At 56.7% G+C, this 10,199-nt stretch overlaps 1 protein-coding gene across 3 annotated transcripts; it reads right to left on the reverse strand.

Moving 5' to 3' along the window:
* Positions 1 to 434: 434 nt before the first annotated feature.
* On the reverse strand, positions 435 to 6,296 carry SLC39A3 (solute carrier family 39 member 3). Of its 3 annotated transcripts, none has more exons than XM_030298000.1 (3): positions 6,210 to 6,296; positions 4,393 to 4,724; positions 435 to 1,349 (listed from the first exon to the last, which is right to left on the reverse strand). In XM_030298000.1, the coding sequence occupies exons 2-3, from the start codon at positions 4,600 to 4,602 to the stop codon at positions 615 to 617; spliced, it is 945 nt and encodes a 314-aa protein (XP_030153860.1). In that variant the 5' UTR covers positions 4,603 to 4,724; positions 6,210 to 6,296; the 3' UTR covers positions 435 to 614. The 3 variants fall into 3 exon arrangements, with proteins under 3 accessions (XP_030153860.1, XP_032451374.1, XP_030153850.1); XM_032595483.1 differs by having other exon boundaries at positions 4,393 to 5,463; XM_030297990.1 differs by having other exon boundaries at positions 4,393 to 4,905; positions 6,210 to 6,291.
* Positions 6,297 to 10,199: the final 3,903 nt, after the last annotated feature.

A 10,199-nucleotide genomic window follows, 5' to 3' on the forward strand; every position in this document is an offset into this window, starting at 1 on the left:
TCTCTCGGGTCCATGGGCCTCTGTTCCCTTAAAGAACCCACACGCTCACCCGGCCCACCAAGGGTGTGTGCGGGGGGGCACGCAGGAAGGCAGGGAGGAGGGGAGTCCTGAGGTGCCCAGGACCCTGCCCGTCTCCCAGGAGGCACGGCGTCAGGTGGCAGGAGTTAGAGCTGCCCTGTGATCCCTGGTCAGACGCTCCAGGCTGGCGGGCTCCTCTGTTAGGAACAGAGCCAGCTGGGAGCAGAGGACGCAAGTCTCAAGCCTCCGACTGGGCTCAGTGGCTCAGATAGGCCATATTCCTGTCCTGTACACAGGTGGGAGTGTGCGGGGGAGGGGAGGGGAGGGCCCCAGCCCGACCCCCTCTGGGTGCCCGGGCCCCAGCGCCTGTGCGAGTCCTCAGATCCCAATGCCAGAGGACAACATGGCCACACAGCTTTGGTAAGTAATTATAAGAGCAGTATTTTTAAAAGTGGTCGCGGTGCCTCGGGCTCAGGGCATAGGATCTGGGGCGCAGCCCCTCCGTGCACAGGCGGAAGCCCGGGGCCTGAGCGCCCCCGCCTGGGGGACGGGGGGCTGGGGGACCGCCTGTGTCCGGCGGGCGGGCGGTGGGCAGTTCACCACTTGAGGAAGACCATGCCGGCCAGGACAGCGTAACCCAGCACCAGGAAGAGGACTTTGAGCAGACGGTCACTGTTCTCCTCCAGCTCCTTCGCCAGGATCTCAAAGAAGGTGACGAAGAGGAACGTGCCGCCCGCCAGGCCCTGCAGCAGCACCGAGGCCACGCTACTGGGCACACCCTGTGCGCTCTCGATGCCCAGGCCGACGCCGATGCCCAGGGGAATCATGGCGCTCACGGTGACGGCCAGCTTGGCCGCGTCCCTCAGGGCCATGGAGCACCTGGCCATGCTGATGCCCAGGGCCACAGCCACCAGCGTCTCGTGGACGGCCACCCCCACGAACAGGCTCACCACCTTCTCGCCGTCCTCCTGCAGGCCCAGGGCCAGGCCCTCGAAGATGGAGTGCGCCGACAGGGCAAACACCAGGCTGAGGAGCCTCAGCGGGCTGGAGCGCGACAGCTCCTGGACGCTGAGCCCGTGTGCGTGGGGGTGGGGCTCCGCGTAGAGCGCATGGCCCCGCGTGCCCCCCATGAAGGGGCTCTCGTACTCCGAGTCGCTGCCAGCGTCCGAGCCGGCGTTGAAGGTCTCCAGATCGATGAAGGACGGCTTCTCCTTGCGGAACGTCAGGATGAGCTGCTCCAGGAAGACGGTCATGAAGAAGCCCAGCATCACGATGGTCTCGGCCAGCGGGTAGTCGGTGCTGATGTGCCCGAGACTCAGAACCTTCTGGAGCTGGAGCGGAGGATGCGTGAGGGAGGAGAAGGGGGAGACGGGGTCAGAGGCGGGAGGCCTGGACACTCGCCACCAACACAACAGGGTCCCCAGATCTCACTGATCAGCTAGCAAAGCACAGAAGCCCCCCGTTCACACAAGAGGCTAAAAACGGGGGAAGGTGGACTCACCCTTTGGTGGATTTGGAAAAAACAGCAACAACAACATAAAAGTAACCCTATTACAAAGGGGGTTGTGAGGCTTTACGTGACATCTACTAAATCGGCCCAATAACGTTAATTGTGCTGCCGCGGGCTGAACCGTGGTCCCTAAAGATACGTGCACGTGGAACCTCAGAACGTGACCTTCTCTGGAAGAAGGGTCTTTGCAGATGTAATTGAGGTGCTCCCGGCGGAGAGATTCGTATCTTAAAGGTTCCCAGCCCGCAGAATCTCCAAACTAACCCTACTTGGAGAGAGGCGATTCAGTGACAGTGAGGCTGTTAGGGTGGGCCCTGAGCCGACAGGACTGGAGTCCTTACGGGAACAGGAAAGACACGGGATTACCACATGAAGAGGCAGGAAGGAGAGAGGCCTGCGAGGGACCCAGGCCTGCCGGCATCTTGGTCTCGGACTTCCAGCCTCCCCACTGACCAAGAGTAAACGCCCATGGTTTGAGCTGTGGCACACGGCTACGGCAGCCCCAGGAAACTCACACATTAGGATCTTGAGAAGAGATCATCCTAAATCAGGGCGGGCTCTAAGTCCAGCAACAGTGTCCTTATGAGACACAAAAGGAAAGGACACACAGAGACACGGGGAGACGGGCATGAGACTGGGGTGATGTACCTACAAGTCAAGGAATGCCAAGGATTGCCAACAAACCTCCAGAAGCAGGGAAAGGGCACAGGACAGATTCTCCCTCACGGTCTCAGAAGGACCCAGCCCTGCTGACACGGTGATCTCAGCCTTCTGGCCTCCATCACGGTCACAGCAACTGGCCTTTGCAGCCCTGGGGCCTGCGTGGGGTTTGCTTGCACAAGGCACCCCGACCTCCTGGGTGGACAGGCTGGGAACGAGGGAGACTCCTCAGACATCCACCTGCACCCCCGCAGATGCCTCGAGCTAGCCCCGTCCAGTAGAGCTTTCCAGTGACAGAAAGGCTTTCTGTCTGTGCTGATACCGATACGGAAGTCACTAGCCGCGCGTGGCCCATGTGGACCTTAGGCGTGGCTGGTGCGGCCAAGGACGGGCATGTTGAACCGCGTTTCATTTTAAGTCACTGAAACGTGACTAGACAGGCCTACAACAGGCTGCCACTCCTCACAGCTGGGTTGGGTGGCCCCTGCTCACGAGGGTGTGTGTGCACTCCATGCTGGTCTGGCCTGGGGGCTGCAGGGTGAGCTGTCGGCCGTCTGGACCGCTCCCCCTCCACTTTCACTCACGGATGCACGATGCTCACGTGCACACGCAATTCCCGAGGGCTCCACCTGAGCCAGGCGCTCCAAACTATGCTCATGGCACCCCTTTCTTTCCTATCACAGCCTTCGTGACAGCCCGGGAGCACACACACACACACACACTGGGGGCTATCCTGCCCCAGGGCACACCTGCAAAGTCTGAGGACATTTTGGTCGTCACGACTTGCGACGGGTAGTGCTGGCATTGGGGCCAGGTCATTCTCTGTCGGGGGCCGTTCTGGGCACCAGAGGGAGGTGGGAGAGGGTGTTGAACAGCATCCGTGGCCCCACCCACCTGATGCCAGGAGCTCCGCCAGTCGTGATGACCTCAGATGTCTCCAGACATCATCCAGTAACCCTGGGGGTAGGACGCCCAGGTGAGACCCCCTGACCCAGTGACCTGCCATCACTCAGTGTCCCCTGGCGGCAGAGTCGTCCCCCACAGGGGAACCCCCGGTGCAGCAGAGGCCGTGTTTTGTAGAGAAGCTGCTTCATTCATTTGCCAAACATCTCACAGAGGCCTGCGTGTGCTACACCTGGGGAGACACCAGCACGTGGGGAGCACTAACCCCCCACTCCAGGGATGAACACGGGTCGGATCAGATCGAGGAAGACAAGGCAGACGCAAAAGCCACAGTGTGCAGCACTGCTCTCTGCAGGGTGACCGTGCCAGCTGAGGCTGGCCAGGGGCCGCAGGGGAGGGACCTGACCCGCCAAGGCTCAGGTGCGGGCAGGTGTGCGGCATGAAGTGGCTCTGGGAGGACCATGGAAGGGCCACATGCACCATCACAGCAGTCTGGGCCTGAGGACTCTGAGATTTTATCCCCCCTGGACGCTGACTGTGTGAGTCTCCCACACTGTGAACAAAGGAGCACGAGGTTAGCAGCGGAAGGCCGCAGAAACGTGTCAACTCGCAGCTCTGGACGCCCAAGATGCAGGCACCGGCTGTGGCCTGCTGATGAAACATGCGGCTGTGTTGGGGAGGCCCACGTGGCCAGGGCCTGAGGGCCATCCTCCACCAGCAGCCGGGGAGAAACTAGGCCCCTGGGTCTGACAACCGGGAAGGGCTGAACTTGCCTTACCACCACATGAACTCAGAAACCGACCCGTCTCCTCAAACCCTGAGGTGAGACCACAGCCCACGGATACCCGGAACGCTGTCTGAGAGAGCCCGGAGCAGGGGGCCCAGCTACGTGCTGTCCAGACTCCAGCCCCACAAAAATTGTGATAATAAACACGTATCCGGTTAAGGTGCTAAGTCTGTTGTGACTTGTTAGGCAGCAGCAGCTAACCGATACAGGTGTGGAAGAGAGGCCCAAACTGCCAGCTTCAGGACAAAGTGTATGGTAGCCATGGTGGGCAGTCTGCTCAGGTAGCAACGGGTGAGCTCGCCAGCGGGCAACCCTGTGTCTAGTTCAAACCCCCTGTTTACCAGACAAAGCCCAGAGAAGAGAAGCAAGCAATGCACGGTCACACAGCAAATCCATTTCCTGTCACTCTTACAGTGTCAAGGCTCCACCCAGCTTGGTGGCTTTAGTGAAAAAACGTCAGTGACCCTTGGCCATAAGGTGCCAAGGGCGGCGCCTACCCCCGGGGACCCCTTACCTTTTCCCTCACGGCGGGCAGGAGGGCATTGAAGCACGTGGCCAGAAAGACCCCGCCTCCGAAGGTGTTGCAGAGCGAGAGGATCTTTTTTGAGCGATGGGCCTTCTCAAAATCCGTCTCGATGATCTTCACCGGGAGCAGGGAGCCAAGCAGCATGAAGAAGAACACGCCCACCATGCAGAGGACTTTGGCCACCAACAACTCCATCATGGTGGTGGCCCAGGCTGCTCCGGTCACCGCAGGGCCAAACCATGTGTGGGCGCACACTCCCGTCCCACGATGTGCTACTGGGCCCAGCCACGTGGCTGGGGGCTCACGCCTCGGGACATCCGCTGTGAACGCCAGGGGCAACCGCGTCAGCTGTTGGATCACCTGCCCAGCTCTAGTGACCAAGCCCATCACCCCCAGGACCTTGCTGCATTCCAGGCCTGGCCCGCATCCCTGCCTTCCGCAGGAGTATCCACGGCTGCACTGTCCGGTATGGGAGCCACTGGCCACGTGCGTCTATTTAAGCTAAGGAGAAAAGAATGAAAGGCAAAATTCGGCTCCTCGGTCACACCAGTCATACTGCAAGTGTCCAATAGCCACACAAGTGCCGTCGCCACCGTACTGGACAGCACAGACAGAGAACATCTCCATTGCTGCAGAATGTTCTATCGGGTGGTGCTGCTCTACTGGTTTCCCACTGCCCGTACATGAAACCAAGCACCATACCCTGTACAGAAGGCCCTGCACCATCGGCTTCGCTCACCCCACATGGGCTTTTGTGGGCCTTGAATATGCCTAGCCCGTTCCTGCCTCAGGGCCTTTGTATGGATTGTTCTCTTGTCCTGGAACATATCTTCCCCCTGACCTCCCGATGATGTCTTGTCTTTTAGGTCACTGCCTCCGGGATGCCTTGGAAGGGCCTCCCCTGGCGGACCTGTGCCCTAAACTGTATGCCTTGTACCCGCCGCGAGTCCTGGTGCAGAACAGATGCTCAGTAACCACTGGCAAGCAAACAGGTGAGCTGAATGAAGCATGTGGACCTCTTTACAGGACTCCAAGAACCCAAGTGGTGCAGATATCGCCCTGGACTCGAAAGCGTCACTGTTAGTACGAGGGCCCTTGGCTGCTCCTCTGTCCCTTGGTTTCCTCCTAACCTCCCAGCTCTCACTGCCCACACCCCACTTCACTGAGGTCTTCAGGTCTCAGCTCGGATGCCACCGGATGGAGGGGCCTCTCCCTCCCCTTCCCTGGCGTGAAGTTCTGGCATTATTTGTGCTACAGGAAACTGCATAACTCAGAGTCCCTGAATGAGCTCCCTTGCTCAGGGCTGCAAGCTCCGCACGGGCAGAGAGCCTGTCTTGCTGGAGGCGGGCCCCCCAGCAGCACCCAGTGCACAGTCAGGTCGACGGCGGGCATCGTAAATCCCTGCCGGGTGTCCAGATGCCCCGGTCTGTGCAGTGCGGGTGGGGAGGGGGGCTGTGCGCTCTCAACCAGGGGCTGATGGGGGTGGGACCAGGACAGCACAGGCGCATTCATTCATTCACTCACTACACACCCAGCGTCTGTTGTGTGCCCGCGCTGCAGCGGGGGCCCCAGGGAGGGCGAGGCCGAGGGCGAGAGGGCTCCGCCGGGGAGGGAGCAACTCGCGCTCTGCCCGGGGGACTCGAAAGCTAATTACTACAGACAGACCTCGCCGATCGGGGGGGAAACCAGCCTCGGGGCCGCAGCCGGGCCTCCGCTAACGGGCGGCCGAGCCGGCCAGACCCCGAAACGCCCCGCCCTGGCACCCAGCCCCAGGCCCCCGGTCCCCGGCCCCTGTCCGCACGCACCTCCGCCGGGCCCTCGCCCGCCCGCCGGCGCCTCCCGCCGCTCAACCGCCGCGCGGTCTCGACCCCACAAGCCGTACTCCTGTCCGGCCCCGGCTCCGCGCGCGGCTGCCCACGCCCCGCCCACGCCGCTGCTCATTGGCTACCCCGAGCGCCACGGGCCGAGTGCATCGAGTCCATTAGCCGCTGTGGTTGCCACTCATCCTGTGGACTCTCCCCCCCCCCTCGCCACCCCCGCCACTTCTCCTACCGGCATGGGAAAGTAGTTTCCTGTTTCTGAGCGGTAGGTACAGCCAGCAGGTGCCTCCGGCGGGAAACTCCAGCCCTAGAGGAATGGTTCCGGTACGACTTGGCTGCCAGAGCTGTCCAGGGGTGCCCGGTGCTGAATCCCGCTCTAGGGAGGTTTGGCCATTGATGGGAAACCATTTGCTACGGGAGACTGTCTCTCCCTGAGCTTCCACGACGCTGGTGTCCTTCCCTTCAATTTAAGACGCAGATTCATCTGTGTCCACATCCCTGCCTTCTATGTGTTCCAGGGCCTCTTGTAGAAGAACATCTGTGAACAAACCAAGATCCGCCACCCTCCCCACACCCCGCCAACGTTGGAGCTTACATTCTAGGAGAAGACACAGAAAATAATCAGTAAACATAGTAAGTAATGGAATTATGTCGGAAGGTAACAAGTACCCTGGGATAAAAGAGCCAATGAGGAGCTATCAAAAGTGCTGGGTATTGGTTGCTATCTTAAGTAAGATGCTTAATGTTTGAGCAAAGGCAAACATGGAGAAGTTAGTCCAGCGGGTATATGGAGGCAGACCGTCGCACACATAAGGGACTGAGAATACGGAGGCCCTGGCAGGTCTGTGCAAGAATGCCAGTGTGGCCAAAGCACAGGATAAGAGGACATGGGTCACAAGAGGCCTTGGAGGGAAATAGGGAGCAGTTGCAGTTTTGGTCAGAGACGTGACAGATCCAGCATCTTTTAACACAATCATTGGGTTATTGTATCAATGCTGCTAACAGGCCAAATAAGATGAAGACTGAGAATTGTTGATAGTTTTTAGACGGAGAGAAGATAATACTTTTTTTAAAAAGCTTGTTTCGACTGCCCTATAAAAACAACCAGAGTTATGTGCTCACTTCGGCAGCACATATACTAAAATAATAATTAAAAAAATTTTAGAAAGCAATAAGAGTTATAAAAGAGAAGACTGTATTCATTTGTTTACTAAAGTCTTGTTGTCAGCGTACCATGAGCCTGGCATGGAGAGAGCTGCTAAGAATAAAGCACAGAGTGCCACGGTGTGGATGGACCCAGAGGACACTGTGTGCAGTGACAGAAGACAGACACAGAAGGTATGTCCTGTGTGACTCCACTCACAGGGGGTCCCTAGAGGAATCCCATCCAGAGCACTGGTGGGATCCAGTGCTGGGACAAAGAGCGGGGAGTCAGTGTTTCATGGGGACAGAGTCTCAGTTTGGGGAGATGGAAAGTTCTGGAGACAGATGGTGGGAGTGGCTGCATGACAGTGTGAGTGTTGCCTGATGCTGCTGAACTGTGCCCTTAAGAGTGGTTAAAATGGTACATTTAATTTTATGTATATCTCACCACAACTAAAAAATTTTAAATTTCTTTTTTAAATGTTTATTTTGAGAGAGAGACAGAGTGTGAGTGGGGGAGGAGCAGAGAGAGAAGGAGACTGAAAACCCCAAACAGGCTCTGCATTGACAGCTCAAACGAGGGGCAAAACCCCACAAACTGTGAGGTCATGACCCGAGCCAAAGAGTCAGATGCTCACCTGAGCCACCCAGGCGCCCCCCCCCCAAATTTTCATTAATGGAGTATAAAACGAACCCTAGGTCCTCACAGTTCACAGTCTAGTGAGAGAGAGACAAATATAAATGAATTAATAGCACACCACGATGGACAGATTTCTAAGATGGTTCCACATGATCTCGACATCCTAGTACCCATGCCTTTGTGCGATTCCCTCCTTGACTCTGGGCTGCCCCTGGGGACTTGATTCTAACAAACAGAATATGGCAGAGGAATAGGATGTCATTTCCCTGACTGGGTTACAAAACACCGACTTCTGTCCTCCTAGCACAACTCCATTGCCTTTTCAGCTTGTATGCCTTGACGAAGCAAGCTGAGATGCTGGAGAGGCCCACACTGCAAGGGGCTGAGGATGACCGCCAGCCAACAGTCAGCAGACCTTCAGTGCAAGAGCCTGTTAAATTACTGGATCCTGCCAACATCATGAATGATCATGGAAGGGGGTCCTGTCTCAGTCATGCCTTCCGATGACCGCTGCTCAGTGGGCACCTTGATTATAGACTTTGAGAGACCCTGGAGCTGAGGGCCCATCTAAGCTGCACCTGGATTCCTAATCCACAAAAACTATGGGATAACAAATGTTGCTGTTTCAAAGCCACTAAGTTGGGGGGGGGTGTAGTTTGTTAGGCAGAAAGTAACTAGGTAATGCACATATGTAAAGGAAAAACTACCGACTGTACTAAATGCCCTGAAGAGGGGGGCCTGGGTGGTTCAGTCGGTTAACCATCTGACTTCAGCTCAGGTCGTGATCTCACAGTTCATGGGTTCAAGCCCCGTGTTGGGTTCTGTGCTGACAGCTCAGAGCCTGGAACCTGCTTCAGATTCTGTGTCTCCCTCTCTCTCTGCCCCTCCCCCACTTGCGCTCTCTCTCTCTTAAAAAAAAAAAAAAAAAAAAAAAAGCCCTGAAGAGAAAGTTTTGTGTGCGAATTAACCAAGTCCACTGTGTTTGTTTGTGTGTGTGTGTGTGTGTGTGTGTGTGTGTGTGTGTGTGTGGAATGTAGGGCAGCAGAGGACAGTTGGTATAAACATAGATAAGAACTTGCTGTATTTGAGGGACTGGGAAGCTGGGCTGTTGTATCATTGCCTGCCCAAGTGGATACATAAAATTATGGGGGCACCTGCGTGGCTCAATTAAGTGTTTCACTTCTGCTCAGGTCATGATCTCACCATTCATGAGTTTGAGTCCCATGTCAGGCTCTGTGCTGACAGCTCAGAGCCTGGAAACTGCTTCAGATTTTGTGTCTCCCTCTCTGCTCCTTCCCCACCCACCCCCTCAAAAATAAACGTTAAAAAATTAACTATCATACTGTTATGCTCTAAGAAAATCTGCCCACCTCAAGTCGTATTCTAAATTTTCTTCTATGATCTTTATAATTTTGCCTTTTAAAAAAATTCCATTTTACACACATTCAAAAACAGGCCACACTAACCCATGGCAATCAACACTAAGGCAGCGTTACCCTTGGGGGATATGAGGGGAGATGGCTGGGTTCTGCTCTTGGCCCCGGTGCCGATGACAAGGGCATGCTCCCTGCATGAAAATTCATCGGGCTGTTTGCTCATGATGTGTGCACTTATGTGCATGTGTTACGCTATGAGGAAAAGAGCAGCCTAGTAAGGAGGGAGAGAAGAGTGGACCCCCACACCTCCCTGACCTTACAAAGAGCTTCCAACAGCCACAAGCCGAGCAGAATCTGTGGTTCCACTCTCCGACCTGGGCACAGAAGGGATCTGTATCTCCCACCCTATATTGTACCAGGCACCCCAGGATGGCGGCCTTGTCATGGCACAGCGCCCACCAGAAAGTCCCTGGCTATGAGGATTTACAATCCTGAAAGGGAACCAGGTCTGAAAGCACAGCTCTGACCCCTAGGGCCATGGCAGTTTCTAGCCTCCCGCCCAGGTGGTTTCAGAAATGGATGTAGCCTCGTTCTTTCTGTCCAGAGGCCGCGCGCCAGCCCTGGGATGGAGGCATGCGGGAGGCCGCGGTGCCGGTGCGCCACCTGGTGGCCCGAGCGTCTCACCCACGAGAGTCCCTTTGAAATCATTGCTTTTCAAAAGGGAGAGGAGGTGGAGGGGTGCTGGGAAAGCCAGCTCAGTTTGGGGTTTTCAAGTCACCCAGGCTGCCGCACAAAGTTTGTACTGCAGACTTACAG

The sequence above is a fragment of the Lynx canadensis genome, chromosome A2 (genome assembly GCF_007474595.2).
Source record: "Lynx canadensis isolate LIC74 chromosome A2, mLynCan4.pri.v2, whole genome shotgun sequence".
Taxonomy (NCBI): Eukaryota; Metazoa; Chordata; class Mammalia; order Carnivora; family Felidae; genus Lynx; species Lynx canadensis.